Source organism: Pseudophryne corroboree, chromosome 4 (genome assembly GCF_028390025.1).
Source record: "Pseudophryne corroboree isolate aPseCor3 chromosome 4, aPseCor3.hap2, whole genome shotgun sequence".
Taxonomy (NCBI): domain Eukaryota; kingdom Metazoa; phylum Chordata; class Amphibia; order Anura; family Myobatrachidae; genus Pseudophryne; species Pseudophryne corroboree.
The window spans coordinates 870,551,382-870,569,489 of NC_086447.1; the positions used below are offsets into that span (position 1 = coordinate 870,551,382).

The 18,108-nt window shown below is 47.0% G+C and overlaps 1 protein-coding gene across 1 annotated transcript in view; it reads right to left on the reverse strand.

Moving 5' to 3' along the window:
* Nucleotides 1-18,108, reverse strand: part of LOC134910572 (zinc finger protein 318-like) — a 170,129-nt gene that overhangs the window by 46,786 nt on the left and 105,235 nt on the right. Inside the window, exon 4 of the mRNA XM_063918764.1 lies at nucleotides 3,541-4,752. Coding sequence (XP_063774834.1) covers nucleotides 3,541-4,752 — 1,212 coding nt within the window. The remainder of the gene's footprint in view (nucleotides 1-3,540; nucleotides 4,753-18,108) is intronic.

An 18,108-nucleotide genomic window follows, 5' to 3' on the forward strand; every position in this document is an offset into this window, starting at 1 on the left:
GTTTATAACCAACTCTATGCCAACATGGATAGAGAAAGTATGAAATAATCCAAAAACATGTTAAAAAAAAAGAAAACACATTTGTCTATCTTTTTTATGTCGACAATTATCATGTCGACCTTTTGACCCTGTCGACCTTTTGACCCTGTCGACCTAATGTCTGTCTAATATATGGTGTCTATCTATTGACTGTCTAACTAGACACTGTCTATCTACTAAACGGATAGGATGTCGCACTGCCCTGCTGGAATGCGCTGACTTCCGGTCAGGTGGCGGTCACCCTGAACTAGTATAGGCTCGGGTGATGACTAAATGGATCCAAGTGGATCTGCTTTGTATCTGGCTAACCACGTTTACGTGCATCATAAAGTACAAGCAATGATTCTGTGCAGCACATAGAAGAAGTCTAGTCCAAGTAAATCCACAGAGCTCTGACTACATCCAGTAAAGTCAGATCATCCCAGCCTTGGGAAGTGGTTGAAGACATTAAAACCGAGTGAAAAGTGAAAAGCCGAAACTACTTTCGTCTGGAACATTGGAACCGCTCTATCGTCATGGAAGTCAAGAAAAGACAGCTTTCAAAACATAGCCGTAACTCGGAAACATCCTAGCTGAGGCACTAGCCATAAGGTAGACCAGCTTCCAAGTAATAAATTGAATATCCGTGGAATTCAAAGGCTCAAATGAGACCTGTTTGAGAGCTGATAGGACCATACTGAGATCCCACAGCGCCCAGCAGATGAAACATTGGTTGAATATGTACCACACGGTGAAAAAATGTCCAGACCTCTAGCCGTAGGGCCAAACCCTTTGGAAGAAAATATACAGTGCCAAAATCTGTGCTTTCAAAGAACAAAGTTTTAAAACAGCATCCAAATCTCCATCAAGGAAGGCCGAAAACAGAAAAGTATGACACTTTGATGTATAAAACAAGTCTTTGCTCATACCACAATCTCTTCCAAACTCTGTGGTAGCTGCTGGACAAAACCGGTTTCAAGGCTTGTAGCATAGTGCGGACTACCGAGTGAGAATAAATTTTAGATTATAAAAGCTCAGTCTCAAAAGCCAGACCATTAAAGTCAACCAAGAAAGGCTCTTGTGTAGAAATGTATCTTGTCGTAGCAGGTCTGGACAAAGTAGAAGATCCTGGGTTCCGCCGACATTTTAAGCATGTCATCGTTCGACAACCTGTGCGGTCAGTCTGGAGCCACCAGGATCACAGTCACCTGTTGATCTTTGATTCGCTTTTATACCAGAGGTAACAGTGGGGTCTGAGGAAACAGACGGAAGTCCCACAGAACCATGATGACTTACACGTAGTGAAGGCTTCACCTCGAAAAGAAGAGCACAGAGCTTGGAAACGTGTACCCCACTGTTTTGGGTAGTCATCGGGAGAAGAGTGCTTTTACCTCAGGCAGCATGGGCAATGACTGTATCCAGTTCCGGTCCAAAAAGAACGCACGCACCAAGCGGAAGAGCTTTAAATTACCATTTTGATTATGAATCCGCAGACCAAGCGCGGAGCCAAAAAGCCTTACGAGCCAGAAGAGCTGTAGCATAAACCTTGAAGCCACTTGCACTCTGTCTTGGACGGTTTCATTTATACGTATTCAGCCACACCACAAAGCTGTTCTGCCAATTCAAGAAAGGAATTCCTATCCGCATCATAGTAAAGGCTCTCAATGAGTTTGTCGGCCCAAGTTTCCATGGCCTGAGCCACCCAAGCAGAAGCCAACAAAGGACGGAAAACTACTCCAGAGCCAATACAAACGGACTTAAAACAACTCTAAATTTTTTATCTAGTGGATATTTAAAAAACACAAAGCCATGCAGCTAAATGCACAACTGCAGCATCGACCTTGGGAGGCAGTTCCCATTTGGACAGATGATCCCCTGGAAGCAGATAGAGACGCGCAAGCTTGCAAGCAACAGAGATTTTTTTTGCAATGCTTTTCAGGGCTTCTTCAATGAGATTGGAGAGATCCAAAGAAGACAGGAAAGTAGCAACCTTCTTGCCCTGCCATATATGGAGCCACCTCTATTAACCCAGAAAGATGGCGTCGCAATCCAGGACAGCGCTTGCCGCCTGGCACCCTCTAACAGGATGCTAGCGCGCACTGTCCCAGGACCAGGTGGTCTCTGACGAGACTGGAATGCTGTGCTGGTGTCCCTGTGACAGCGCACCCCCACACCGCTGCTGCCGCTTAGCAAGCTGGTCTCCTTGTCCATGGAAACAGCTCCATGCAGCCGATTGCATAAAAACTTTGAAGATCTAATTCGAAATAAAAAAAGTACAATAAAAAAATATCCTATCAACAAGGAGGCTGTACAGCCATGTAATACTGTCCTGTCTCTAAGGCACACCCAAAAATGGCATGATTGGGTTGGAGGGGAGGAGCTTAGATTTAAAGTTACTGGTGGTCATTCCGAGTTGTTCGCTCTGTATTTTTTTGTCGCAACGGAACGATTAGTCACTAATGCGCAATGTCCGCAGTGCGACTGCGCCAAGTAAATTTGCTATGCAGTTAGGTATTTTACTCACGGCATTACAAGGTTTTTTCTTCGTTCTGGTGATCGTGATGTGATTGACAGGAAGTGGGTGTTTCTGGGCGGAAACTGGCCGTTTTATGGGTGTGCGCGAAAAAATGCTACCGTTTCTGGGAAAAACGCGGGAGTGGCTGAAGAAACGGAGGAGTATCTGGGCGAACGCTGGGTGTGTTTGTGACGTCAAACCAGGAACGACAAGCACTGAACTGATCGCAGATGCCGAGTAAGTGTGGAGCTACTCAGAAACTGCTAAGAAGTGGCTATTCGCAATTCTGCTAATCTTTCGTTCGCAATTTTGATAAGATTCACTCCCAGTAGGCGGCGGCTTAGCGTGTGCAAAGCTGCTAAAAGCAGCTTGCGAGCGAACAACTCGGAATGAGGGCCACTGTTTTAAGTGCCAAACTTCAGCCCATCCTGCAATCACAAGGTGAAGTGTTGCACCAGCCTTGCTGAAAAAGAAAATGGACAGGCTTTATTATTTTACCTTACAGTCTATAATAGATCTCCTTTGTACACCTACCCAACTAGATGAAGCAGTACAGTAGTTTGAAATTCTGTTTTTAGCAGAGCTGCGGCAAGTTATCAAGGTAAAATCTGAACAATGGGGGTAATTCCAAGTTGATCGCAGCAGGAATTTTTATAGCAGTTGGGCAAAACCATGTGTACTGCAGGGGGGGGGGGGGGGGGGGGGGGCAGATATAACATTTGCAGAGAGAGTTAGATTTGGGTGGGTTATTTTATTTCTGTGCAGGGTAAATACTGGCTGCTTTATTTTTACACTGCAAATTAGATTGCAGATTGAACACACCACACCCAAATCTAACTCTCTGCACATGTTATATCTGCCTTTCCTGCAGTGCACATGGTTTTGCCGAATTGCTAACAGAATTCCTGCTGCGATCAACTTGGAATTACCCCCAATATATCTTGTCAATTGGGACATATGTACTTGGTTAAAAATAAAGGCCCTTTAGTATTCAGGTAGAGACTTACTATGATCTTCTCAGTTTCACTTCGGCAATTGGCTTCCTGTTTGGGCAGTAGTTCATCCACTGTAGCAACTGATGGTCTGTCATCATCATTCTTGATAACCTCTTCAGTAGTTTCAATGACCCGTAAATAACGAGGGGTGTAGAATTTGAGAGAATCCATAGGGCCATCTACAGCAAATGGTCCGACATCTTCCTCTTCAGTGGTTTCAATGACCCGTAAATTACCAGAGGTGTAGATTTTTAGAGAAGCCGTAGGAGCATCTACAGCAATTGATGGTCTGACATCATCTTTGATAAGTTCTTCCGAAGTTTCAATGACTCTCAAATTACGGTGGGTGTAGATTTTGTGAGAAGCCTTAGGGGCAGGTTTATGGACTGGTGGATACACTGGCCAGCTGGATGCGGGATAAGTCGGATAGGGTGAGTAGGGATTATGGCTTGGTGGCGGCATTGAAAAGCTAGGTACTACTGGTGTATAACTGTAGGTAGGATACATAGGAATTTCGGAAGCAGAAGATATTGGCTCAGGCACAGGGATAATGGTGGGTGGTTGTGTGGGTATTTCTACTTTGGGTGAGGGAATAGCCTGCTCTTTGGGAATCGACTCCTTTACTGTGCGTTGGAGTACTGGTGGTGTCTGCTCTTTTGGGGCCTGCGGAAACTTTGGAACAAGTTTCTTTCCATGAAGCCGTTCTTGAGTTCTGGTGGCGAGATTTCCGATTTCTGCAACGCCAATGTCCAACCCGATTGTCTTCAGCAGATCATGGATCTTATCAAACTCCTGCTGATTGGGATCGGCGACAGGTGCAGGTACAGATTGTGTTTGGCTAGATAACACCTTCTCGGAAGCCTCGTTCTTATTATCTTCGTCGCCATACAAGAATCTTTCCTCATCTTCAATTTCCGAGGTACTTCTTTGATTCTGATCCAGAGTTTTGCCAGAAATATTGACTTTTGCCGGGAAAGTAGATAATTTGCACTCAATATCCTTTGCCTGTTTATGCGGTAACAGAAAGTTGTCCACATTATTATCTGGTGTTTTAACGTCTTCCTTACATTTTACAAAAGGCTTTGTGGGATTATGACTGGTTGTGGTTTGTGGCAAGATAGTCTGGTCGGGGCCCTTAGAACTATTAGAGCCTACGTCACTGCTTCTCACTGGAGCTGGAGAGGACTTTAAATCTTTTAGATCTTTGTTACTTGAAATATCAACCTGTTTTTGGAAGAAGAAAAATATCCATCTGTGAACAGAACCATGAAGGACCATGTGCAATACACTCATGCTGACAGATACTATTGCTGGTGTTAAGGATTTCTCAGGATAGTGTTAAGAATACTTTTAAAGAAGAGATGGAGGCATTTTCCAACACAGTAAGAAAAAGAGGGTTATGGTAGACTTACCTTTGTTAACTCTCTTACTTCGAGGTCCACCGGGAGACAATGGGGTGTAGGTGCTTTTGGGTATCCAAAGATGCTCTGCTTCCAGCTCAGATACTTCAGTTTTGTCAACAAGCGGGAGAGAAGGAAGATGTGGCGCATGCAAATAACACACTCTCACAGGCAGCAGAAGGGAACCGTTGACCAAGGGAAAAAAAATAAGATTTTAAACCTACCGGTAAATCTTTTCTCCTAGTCCATAGAGGATGTTGGGGACTCCGTAAGGACCATGGGGTATAGACGGGCTCCGCAGGAGACATGGGCACCTATAAAGAACTTTTAGTATGGGTGTGCACTGGCTCCTCCCTTTATGCCCCTCCTCCAGACCTCAGTTAGAGAATTGTGCCCAGAGGAGATGGACAACCCGAGGAAAGGATTTTGTTAATCTAAGGGCAAGATTCATACCAGCCCACACCAATCATACTATATAACCTGGAATACCCAAAACCAGTTAACAGTATGAACAAACAACAGCATCGGTTCAAGACCGATTCCAACTGTAACATAACCCTTATGTAAGCAATAACTATATACAAGTCTTGCAGATTTTCCGCACTGGGACGGGCGCCCAGCATCCTTTACAGACTAGGAGAAAAAGATTTACCGGTAGGTTTAAAATCTTATTTTCTCTTACGTCCTAGAGGATGCTGGGGACTCCGTAAGGACCATGGGGTTTATACCAAAGCTCCCAATCGGGCGGGAGAGTGCGGATTACTCTGTAGCACCGACTGAGCAAATGCTAGGTCCTCCTCAGCCAGGGTATCAAACTTGTAGAATTTAGCAAGTGTGTTTGAACCCGACCAAGTCGCCGCTCGGCAAAGCTGTAATGCAGAGACGCCTCGGGCAGCTGCCCAAGAAGAGCCCACCTTCCTAGTAGAATGGGCCTTTACTGAATGTGGTAACAGCAATCCAGCCGTAACATAAGCCTGCTGAATCGTGTTACAGATCCAGCGAGCAATAGTCTGCTTTGAAGCAGGCGCGCCAATCTTGTTGGCTGCATACAGGACAAACAGAGCCTCTGTTTTCCTAATTCTAGCCGTCCTGGCTACATAAATGTTTAAGGCCCTGACTACATCCAGGGACATGGAATCCTCCAAGTCACTCGTAGCCACAGGCACCACGATAGGTTGCAAAAAAGAAAAAAAGTTCCTGCGCACTAGAAAGGGTATATAGCACACCTTGTTTGGTGTGGTTAAACCATTAACTAATCTTTCTGATTATATGCAAGATGTTTTTCAAACAGTTCTCTCCAAATTTATATGTATAAAGACAGATATTCTCCTATATTCGGGAGAGAATATATAAACCACCTTATTCAGGGGTTTTAAATTTTAACATCCGTCTTACTGATCGCAGAAAGATAAAGCAAAAAAAGTCTCGTGATACTGTAATAAAATTTATATAAAGTCCAATCAAAATCCAATGGTCCAAATAAATGGAAGAAATAAGTCTCTTATCTGGTATCCTCCTTAATGTTTGTAGTAAGTCGTCCCCACCGTATATGATTCTTTGTCAAGCTCCTCAGTTGAGGTACATGCAAAACAAATAATAGGGAATCATAGTGCAGACTTCTACAAATTTATTACAAAAACAATATTTTTACACTTAAAATGCATACCACAAATGACCTTCCAGGAAGGCACAGTAAATAGCATACAAGGGTATTTGTGAAGCTCCCCCTATAGAGCTGTACCTTCACCAGGTCCTGGGCAGCCACGAGCACCTGTTAACGCGTTTCAACCAATCAGGTCTTTGTCAAGACACCTTGACAAAGACCTGATTGGTTGAAACGCGTTAACAGGTGCTCGTGGCTGCCCAGGACCTGGTGAAGGTACAGCTCTATAGGGGGAGCTTCACAAATACCCTTGTATGCTATTTACTGTGCCTTCCTGGAAGGTCATTTGTGGTACGCATTTTAAGTGTAAAAATATTGTTTTTGTAATAAATTTGTAGAAGTCTGCACTATGATTCCCTATTATTTGTTTTGCATGTACCTCAACTGAGGAGCTTGACAAAGAATCATATACGGTGGGGACGACTTACTACAAACATTAAGGAGGATACCAGATAAGAGACTTATTTCTTCCATTTATTTGGACCATTGGATTTTGATTGGACTTTATATAAATTTTATTACAGTATCACAAGACTTTTTTTGCTTTTTCTTTCTGCGATCAGTAAGACGGATGTTAAAATTTAAAACCCCTGAATAAGGTGGTTTATATATTCTCTCCCGAATATAGGAGAATATCTGTCTTTATACATATAAATTTGGAGAGAACTGTTTGAAAAACATCTTGCATATAATCAGAAAGATTAGTTAATGGTTTAACCACACCAAACAAGGTGTGCTATATACCCTTTCTAGTGCGCAGGAACTTTTTTTCTTTTTTGCATCGTTCTTTTGTGACTGGTGTAGTCACTTAAAGTTCCAGCAGCCAGTTTACTAGCAAGGATCGCAGTTGGCACCGTTGTTTCTTTCACCACGATAGGTTGGTTCATATGAAATGAAGACACCACCTTAGGTAAAAATTGAGGACGAGTCCTCAATTCTGCTCTATCCACATGAAAAATCAAGCAGGGGCTCTTGTAAGACAATGCCGCCAATTCAGACACCCGCCTTGCCGAAGCTAAGGCCAATAACATGACCACCTTCCAAGTGAGAAATTTTAATTCCACCGTTTGAAGAGGTTCAAACCAGTGTGACTTAAGGAACTGTAACACCACGTTCAGGTCCCATGGCGCCACTGGGGCCACAAAAGGAGGCTGGATGTGTAGCACTCTCTTCACAAAAGTCTGGACTTCTGGCAGAGAAGCCAATGCCTTCTGAAAGAACATCGATAAGGCCGAAATCTGTACCTTAAGAGAGTCTAACGTCAGGCCCATATCCACTCCTGTCTGTAGAAAGTGGAGAAAATGGACCAGGTGGAAATCTTCCGTAGGAGCATTCTTGGCTTCACACCAAGATACATACTTCCTCCAGATACGTTGATAATGTTTTGCCGTCACCTCCTTCCTAGCCTTTATTAGAGTAGGTATGACCTCCTCCGGAATACCCTTCTCAGCTAGGATCCGGCGTTCAACTGTCATGCCGTCAAACGTAACCGCGGTAAGTCTTGGAATGTGCAGGGTCCCTGCTTTAACAGGTCCTCCCTTAGAGGAAGAGCCCAAGGATCTTCTGCGAGCATCTCCTGAAGATCTGAGTACCAGGCCCTTCGAGGCCAGTCTGGTACAATGAGTATTGTCTGTACTCTTTTCCGTCTTATGATCCTCAACACCTTTGTGATGAGAGGCAGAGGAGGAAACACATAGACCGACTGGAACACCCATGGCGTTACCAGAGCGTCTACTGCTATTGTCTGAGGGTCCCGGGACCTGGCACAGTACCTCCGAAGCTTCTTGTTGAGGCGTGACACCATCATGTCTATTTGAGGAACTCCCCAGAGACCCGTTATCTCTGCAAAGACTTCTTGATGAAGTCCCCACTCTCCTGGATGGAGATCGTGTCTGCTGAGGAAGTCTGCTTCCCAGTTGTCCACTCCTGGAATGTAGACAGCTGACAGAACGCTTACGTGATTTTCCGCCCAGCGAAGAATCCTGGTGGCTTCCGCCATCGCGACTCTGCTCCTTGTCCCGCCTTGGCGGTTCACATGAGCCACGGCTGTGACATTGTCTGATTGAATCAGAACCGGTAGGTTGCGTAGAAGACCCTCCGCTTGTCGAAGGCAGTTGTATATGGCCCTTAATTCCAGCACGTTGATGTGCAGACAGGACTCCTGGCTTGACCATAGTCCTTGAAAGTTTCTTCCTTGGGTGACTGCTCCCCATCATCAGAGGCTCGCGTCCGTGGTTACCAGAACCCAGTCCTGAATGCCGAACCGGCGACCCTCTAGAAGGTGAGTACTGGCCCTGGGGGACAGTGTTATTTTCTGATGTATTTGTAGATAGGACCCGGACCACTTGTCCAGAATGTCCCATTGAAACGTCCTCGCATGGAACCTGCTGAAGGGAATGGCCTCGTAGGCTGTCACCATTTTCCTCAGAACTCAAGTACATTGATGAACTGACACTCTTTTTGGCTTTAGCAGGTCTCTGACCATGTTCTGGAGGTCCTGGGCTTTTTCCAACAGGAGAAAAACCTTCATTCGTTCCGTGCCTAGTATCGTGCATAGGAACGATAGTCGAGTTGTTGCAACCAACTGTGACTTTGGCAGATTGAGAATCCAACCGTGTTGCTGGAGCACTCTCAGAGAGAGTGACATGTTCTTCAGTAATTGATCTTTTGATCTCACCTTTATCAGGAGATCGTCCAAGTATGGGATAATTGTGACTCCTTGCCTGCGCAGGATCACCATCATTTCCGCCATTATCTTGTTGAAAATCCTCGGGGCCGTTGAAAGCCCAAACGGCAACGTCTGAATCCTGTACCGCGAATCTCAGGTACTCCTGATGAGCGGGATATATGGGGACATGAAGGTAAGCATCTTTTATGTCTAGTGACACAATAAAATCCCCCCCCCCCCCTTCCAGGCTGGCTGTTACAGCTCAGAGTGATTTCATCTTGAATTTGAAACGTTTCAAGTACAGATTTAGGGATTTTAGATTTAAAATGGGCCTGACCAAACCATCCGGCTTCGGGACCACAAAGAGGGTCGAATAGTACCCTTTTCCCTGTTGGCTCAGGGGAACCCCGATAATCACTTGCTGTTGACACAGCGTTTGAATTGCAGCTAACACTACTTCCCGCTCTGGGGTAGAAGCTGGTAAGGCAGACTTGAAAAATCGGCGGGGGGGGAATCGAATTCCAGCTTGTAGCCTTGGGTACCTATCTCCATCGCCCAAGGATCTACATCTGACCGAACCCAGACCTGGCTGAAGAGTCGAAGACGTGCCTCCACCGGTGCGGACTCCCGCAGGGGAGCCCCAGCGTCATGCAGTGGATTTTGTAGAAGCCGGGGAGGACTTCTGTTCCTGGGAACCTGCCACGGCAGGTGTTCTTTTCCCTCTACCCTTACCTCTGGCAAGGAAGGAGGAGCCCCGACCTCTTCTGGGCTTTTGCGACCGAAAGGACTGCATCTGATACTGTGGAGTTTTCTTTTGCTGTTGGCGAACAAAAGGTAGATTTACCTGCGGTAGCTGTGGAAACCAGGTCCGCGAGCCCATCCCCAAACAACACATCACCCTTATAGGGTAAAACCTCCATATGCTGTTTTGAATCCGCATCACCCGTCCATTGGCGGGTCCATAAGGATCGTCTCGCTGAAATAGCCATGGCATTGGCTCTGGAACCCAACAATCCAATGTCTCTTTGAGCGTCTCTCATATATAAGACTGCGTCTTTAATATGGGCTAAAGTTAGCAAAATAGTCTCCCTATCTAGGGTATCAAGGTCAGCTGACAGGGTATCTGTCCAAGCTGCAACTGCACTACATACCCATGCCGATGCAATTGCCGGTCTAAGTAAAGTACCAGTATGTGTATAAATAGACTTTAATGTAGTCCCTGCCTGCGGTCCGCAGGGTCCTTGAGGGCCGCTGTATCTGGAGACGGCAGCGCCACCTTCTTGGACAGGCGTGTTAGAGCCTTGTCCACTATGGGAGAGGATTCCCAATGTGCCCTGTCCTGTGTAGGGAAAGGGTACGCCATAAGAACCCTTTTGGGAATCTGCAGTCTCTTATCTGGAGATTCCCAAGCTTTTTCAAATAACTCATTAAGTTCATGAGATGGAGGAAAGTTTACCACAGGTTTCTTTTCCTTATACATGCGTACCCTCGTGTCGGGAACAGAGGGGTCGTCTGTGATATGCAAAACATCTTTTATTGCAATAATCATATACTGAATAGTTTTTGCCACCCTAGGGTGCAATCTAGCATCATCATAGTCGACACTGGAATCAGAGTCCGTGTCGGTATCTGTGTCCACAATTTGTGACAAGGGACGCTTTTGAGACCCTGACGGGCCCTGTGAGTCGGTCCAATCCGTGGATTGACCCCCTGATGTCTCCCTGGATTCTGCTTTGTCTAGCCTCTTATGTAATGATGCTACACTTGCATTTAACATATGCCACATATCCATCCATTCCTGAGTCGGCACTACCGACGGGAACACACCACTCATCTCCTCCACCTCCTCCTTTGATAAGCCTTCCGCTTCAGACATGCCGACATGCACATACCGACCCCCCCCCACACACACAGGGATATAACTATACGGGGACAATTCCCCAACCAGGCCCTTTGGAGAGACAGAGAGAGAGTAGAGCACACACCCAGCGCCAAACTGACACTGGAAAACCCAGATAGCGCTTTTATATATAATGCCAATGCTATTCCCACTCACTGCGCTTGAAATGTGCCCCCCTCCTCTTTTTTTCAGCCCTCTGATGCATTCAGCAGGGGAGAGTCCGGGGAGCCATCGTTCTATGCAGCTTCTGTGGAGAAAATGGCGCTGGTTAGTGCTGAGGGATCAAGCTCCGCCCCCTCCAGCGGCGGGCTTCGGTCCTGCTTCAATTTCATAAAAATGGCGGGAGATCGTCTATTTGCTGCCTCCGCAGCCTAATATATATATTTGTGCCAAAAACGAGGTTTATTGCTGCCCAGGGCGCCCCCCCTGCGCCCTGCACCCATCTGTGCCTGTGTGTGTTGTGTGGGAGCAATGGCGCGCAGCTCTGAAGTCTTCTGCCGCCTTGAAGTCTTTTCTTCTCATACTCACCCGACTTCTATCTAACGGCTCTGCGAGGAGGATGGCGGCGCAGCTCCGGGACGAACCCCAGGGTGAGAACTGTGTTCAGACTCCCTCTGGAGCTAATGGTGTCCAGTAGCCTAAGAAGCAGATCCTATCATTTAAGTAGGTCTGCTTCTCTCTCCTCAGTCCCACGATGCAGGGAGTCTGTTGCCAGCAGTGCTCCCTGAAAATAAAAAAACCTAACAAAATTCTTTTACACAGAAAACTCAGGAGAGCTCCCTGTAATGCACCCTACCTTCTCCGGGCACAAGATCTAACTGAGGTCTGGAGGAGGGGCATATAGGGAGGAGCCAGTGCATACCTATACTAAAAGTTCTTTATAGGTGCCCATGTCTCCTGCTGAGCCAGTCTATACCCCATGGTCCTTACGGAGTCCCCAGCATCCTCTAGGACGTAAGAGAAATTGGATTTTAATTACCTGCCGGTAAATCCTTTTCTCGTAGTCCGTGGAGGATGCTGGGGTCCATATTAGTACCATGGGGTATAGACTGGTCCTCCAGGAGCCATTGGCATTTTAAGAGTTTAATAGTGTGGGCTGGCTCCTCCCTCTATGCCCCTCCTACCAGACTCAGTCTAGAAACGGTGCCCGAGGAGACGACATACTTCGAGAGAAGGAATTAAACAGATAGTGGCGAGATTCATACCAGCTCACACAACAAACAAATCCGGCAAACATGCCGGAAAACTCAGCAACAGCTGAAACCGTACTGAAACAGTAAATAACGCAGAACTTACCTAGGAACCAGGGGTCATCAGAGGCCAGAGTATCGAACTTGTAAAACTTGGCAAACATGTTCGAACCAGACCAAGTAGCAGCCGCCCAGGAAGAACCCACTTTACGAGTAGAGTGGGCCTTAACCAATTTCGGACACGGCAATCCTGCTGTAGAATACGCATGCTGGATAGCGGACCTGATCCAGCGCAAAATCAACTGCTTAGAAGCAGGACACCCAATTTTCTTCGGATCGTAGAGGACAAAGAGTCAGATTTCCTATGACGAGCAGTCCTCTTCACATAGATCTTCAAAGCCCTTACAACATCCAAGGCCTTTGAAGCAACTGAGGAGTCAGTAGCCACTGGCACCAAAATAGGTTGGCTGATATGGAAAGCCGATACAACCTTAGGTAGGAACTGTGGACGAGTCCTAAGTTCCGCCGTGTATTCATGGAAGATCAGATAAGGACTTTTGCAAGATAAAGCCCCCAACAACAGAGTGACCGCCTTCCACGTGAGAAACTTGATGTCAGCCTCCAGTAGACGCTCAAACCACGCTGACTGTAGGAACTGCAACACCACATCTAGATCCCAGGGTGCCATTGGCGCCACAAAGGGAGGCTGGGTGTGCAGAACCCCTTTCAAAAAGGTCTGAACCTCAGGGAGGACAGCCAATTGTTTTTGAAAGAAGATGGAGAAAGCAGAGATTTGGACCTTGATGGATCCCAATCTCAGTCCCATATCTACTCCCGCTTGCAGGAAAAGGAGAAAACGTCCAAGTTGAAACTCCACCGCAGGAAATTTCCTGGATTCACACCAAGAAACATATTTCTTCTAAATACGGTGGTAATGTTTAGACATCACCCCCTTCCTAGCCTGAATCAGGGTAGGAATGACTTCACTCGGAATACCTTTCCGAGCCAAGATCTGGCGTTCAACCGCCATGCCGTCAAACATAGCCGTGGTAAGTCTTGATAGGCGAACAGCCCCTGCAGCAGCAGATCCTCCCGAAGAGGTAAGGGCCTTGGATCCCCCCCCCCCACCAACCGGTTACCTCCTCGAACACCTCCGGATGGAGGTCCCACTCCCCTGGATGGAGATCGTGTCTGCTGAGGAAGTCTGCTTCCCAGTTGTCTACTCCCGGAATGAAGATTGCGGACATCGGTACAGCGTGCCTTTCTGCACAGAGGAGGATTCTTGACACCTCTGACATGGCAGCCCTGCTCTTCGTTCCGCCTTGTCAGTTTATGTAGGCCACTGTGGTCACGTTGTTCGACCGCACCTGAACAGCCCGATCCTGTAGAAGGTGTGCTGTGTGCAGAAGGGCGTTGTACACTGCCCTTAGCTCCAGGATGTTTATTGGGAGAAGAGATTCTTGATTCGACCACCTTCCTTGGAAGGTTTCCCCCAGAGCGGCTGCTCCCCAACCTCTTAGACTTGCATCTGTGGTTAAAAGGATCCAGTCCTGAATTCCGAACCTTCAGCCTTCCAGAAGGTGAGGAAGTTGTAGCCACCAGAGGAGTGAAATCCTGGCTTTCGGAGACAGGCGTATCCTCTTGTGCATGTGTAGGTGAGAGCCCGACCACTGGTCCAAGAGATCCAGCTGAAAAGGTCGAGCATGAAACCTGCCATACTGCAGAGCCTCGTAGGCGGCAACCATCTTCCCCAGAAGGCGGATGCACTGATGAACAGATACCCAGGTAGGCTTTGACACATCCCGGACCATTGTTTGAATCACCAATGCTTTCTCCACCGGGAGAAATACCCTCTGCACTTCCATGTCGAGGATCATTCCCAGGAAAGACAGCCTCCTTGTCGGCTCCAGATTAGACTTTGGAAGGTTCAGGATCCAACCGTGCTTCCTGAGCAGCTGTGTCGTGAGCGCGATGGATCGCAACAACCTCTCCCTGGACGACGCCTTGATCAGGAGATCGTTCAGATATGGAATTATGTTCACCCCCTGCTTGCGGAGAACTATCGTCTCCGCCATCACCTTGGTGAAGATCCTTGGTGCTGTGGAGAGGCCAAACGGCAGCGCCTGGAACTGATAGTGATCGTCCAACAGTGCAAACCGGAGATATGCCTGATGCGGCGACCAAATGGGAATGTGGAGGTATGCATCCTTGATGTCCAGAGACACCAGGAAATCCCCCTCCATCAGTCCTTAGATGACAGCTCTCAGAGATTCCTTTTTGAATTTCAACTCCCTGACATAAGGGTTCAAAGACTTTAAGTTTAGAATAGGCCGTACCGAACCATCCTGTTTTAGTACCACAAATAGGTTCAAATAATAACCTTTGTTTCACTGTTGAGGTGGAACTGGAACAATGACCTCTGACACCACCAATTTTCTGATGGCCTCCAGAAGAATTTTTCTTTCTGCCAGCAGAGCTGGCAAGCCTGACTTGAAGAAACGGTGAGGTGGGGGATCTTGAAACTCCAGTCTGTACCCCCTGGACACTATACCCAGGACCTAGGGGTCCAGACCAGTCGACGCCCAGACGTGGCTGAACTGCCGGAGTCTTGCCCCCCAACTGACCCTCCTCCAGCCTAGCTGTCCACCATCATGCGGAGGACTTGGGGGTATCAGAAGCGGGCTTCTGGGCTTGGGAACCTGCGGGAGCAGGTTTCTTTCCTTTGGCATGACCACCTCTGGAGAAGGTGTTCGAAGGCTTGTTCTTTCTAGGCTTCACGGGCCGAAAGGACTGTGACGTGGCTGGTGTAAAAGGCTTCTTCGTAGCCAGTGCAGCTGAGGGGAGAAAAGGAGATTTACCCGCGGTAGCCGTGGCAATCCATGCATCCAGCGTCTCCCCAGAGAGCCTGACCTGTATATGGTAGGCCCTCCACTCTTCCTGAATTCCGCGTCCGCAGACCAGTGGCGCAGCCAGAGACCCCTGCGAGCAGAGACGGACATGGAGGAGATCCCCGCAGCCATGGAACCCAGGTCCTTCATGGAATCTACCAGGAACCCTGCAGAATACTGAATATTACGTAAAAATAAATCAACGTCACCTTTATCCAGCGTAGTCGATTCCTCCTGCAGAGTGATAGACCACCTGGCAATAGCTTTTGAATTCCAAGCACAGGCTATGGTAGGCCGCAATATAGCCCCTGAAGCCGTGCAAATGGATTTTAGCGTAGTATCCACCTTGCGATCTGCCGGGTCCTTCAACGCGGTAGATCCCGGGACTGGCAACACCACCTGTTTGGACAGCCTGGAGACAAAGGCGTTGACTATCGGCGGGGTCACCCATTTCTTTCGATCTTCCTCTGGGAAGGGAAAAGCAACCAAGACTCTCCTAGGGATCTGGAATTTCTTTTCCGGAGTCTCCCAGGCTTTCAAAGATGGCGTTTAATTCTTTGGATGCCGGGAAAGTGAGGGGGGGCTTTTTATTATCTGTAAAAAAGGCCTCCTCCACCTGCTCAGGAGCTGTGTCCGAAAAGTGTAAAACATCCCTCACAACTTCAATCATTAATTGCACCCCCTCAGCAAGTGATGCTGTCCCCTTCAACACAACCCCGTCTGCAGTGTCAGAATAGGTGTCCGCGTCATACTGCATAAGCATTGCAAGCGCACGTTTGTGAAAATGTACTGCAGGGGACCCCGAGGAAGCAGTATTAGACCATACCACCTTAGAGGATTACAGGACCTGAGTGACATGATCAGCCCTAAATCATCCTATCCGAAATCTGAGAAATAGTCCCCCTCAGAGACACTAACCATTCTGGCTCTCTAGCTGGGATCTGCGCTACAACAGTGCAATCCTGATTACATGGAATGGAGTCTTCCTGGGAAGCCAAATCCTCTGCAGCATATGAAACAGTGTCCCTAGACAACACAGAGAGAGTTTCCCCACCAAGAATGGCATAGAGAGACAGAAATTGGAGCCAACCCACACACAGCGCTATTATAGGTATAGGGAGACCCCACACTAGGGTGCTTGCTGTCCCTATTCTTAAAATGTTCCTTTTTAGCATAGAAACAACTGTGCAATTTTTTTTTATGTACGATTTGTCTTAGGTGGTCCACCTCCGCACCCAAAAATTGTCTATCTTGGTACTAAAGCACGTGTATTGTATTATACAAAACAACTAACTTTAGCAAAACGAAGCCAACTTTTGTATGTGTGCCATGAATGCGTGTCTTACATTGATTTAAGAACATAAAGAAAGGGAACAGCATGAAGCCTCATGGGCCTATCGTGGCTGTTCCCATCCAAATCACTTTTGTTACCCTCATTTACAGCCATTGGTGGAGGACATGTACTACAGTTGCAGATGCTCTTCTGAATGACCTGAATTTGTATTGAAACCTCATTCTATATGAGAAAATAAATCCACAGATCTCTAAGAGTGCCATTCATGCATTCAAGCTCCATTACTGGTATCTCACTGAAGAAATGATCCCTCTAGCACTTTTCAGCAACCAAGTAAGTGAAGAGCTGAAGAGATCTCTCTCTGACAGATTGCAAACTATTAAACCAGATCCAGAAGTTAGCCTTCCACAAAAACGCTGTGGAACAGGCTTTGGAAAACCAAGATTTTCTCAAGCAGTTAACCTATCTTCAACTACTACTCTTGCTGATCTGGTTAGAACAGATTCATGGTTTATGTTTAATTTTCTTCAGCTAAACAGTGATTTTCTTACGACAGACATTGGTGAATGGAAAGAATCTGATGCTCATCAGAATTCACAAACCAATATTCAAACATTGAATGTTGTCAATGATTGTGCTGAACGTGATGTCAAGCTTAGTTCAGACTTCTTATCATCGGCTAAGAAGGAAGAGCACTATCAAAATGTACTCCAAGTAGTTGAAGATGATCGCAAAGAGAGACCAAACTTACGTAAGCCCAGCGGCCAGCAATAAGAGAGTTACAACTTTGTAATAAGCCAACTGTAACATGTTGTTCACTGTTCCGTCACTAATTCTGCTTATATCTCTTTGTTAAGTTGTTAACAATGAATAATTGTTTCAAGTCATTGTATCAGAGAAGTGAAAACAAGTGTTACTGCATTTAAAATAAATATAAATCTTTAATCTTCGGGGGCATGGTGGGCCACATAAATATCATCTCAGACTGTTAAAAATTTGTATGCAATATATCCTTAACAACTCTAAAAAAAAAATGTAGCATGGGGACAAATAATTTTTCATGGGGCATTTGATGCACCCTACCCCACACCAGCACTGATTGAGTCCCTTAATAGGTGACACAGCCCTTCTACACCCCCCTGGTACCGTACAGATTGCTGGAGGTGCTCTGGAGGGACCTGGACATCCTCTGGCAGGGAGCTGCAGGCAGGAATATGGCGCTGAACACTGCTGGGTCCGCTCTGAGAAGCTCCTCCCCCACAATGGCGCCGGCTTCCCGCTCTTCTTTAGATTATACTGGCCCGGAGGATTTTTCTGCTGGCAGAGATCCGCGGATCCAGACAGGCTGGACAGGTCAGTTAGGGTTTGGAGCAGGCTCAGGGAGTCCCTCCAAGTGCCGCACCGCAGTACTGCTGAGCTGGACTGCAAGTCGACTTCATCACACTGACCCCCGGCTTGTGAGGGGGACAGTGACTTACTCGCCAACTTCAGCTCTGAAAGGGTGTGGCGGCTGGCTGCTGGTGCGAGCGGTCCCCTATGGCGGGTCGCGATCGTTCCCTCTGGAGCTCAGGAGAGCT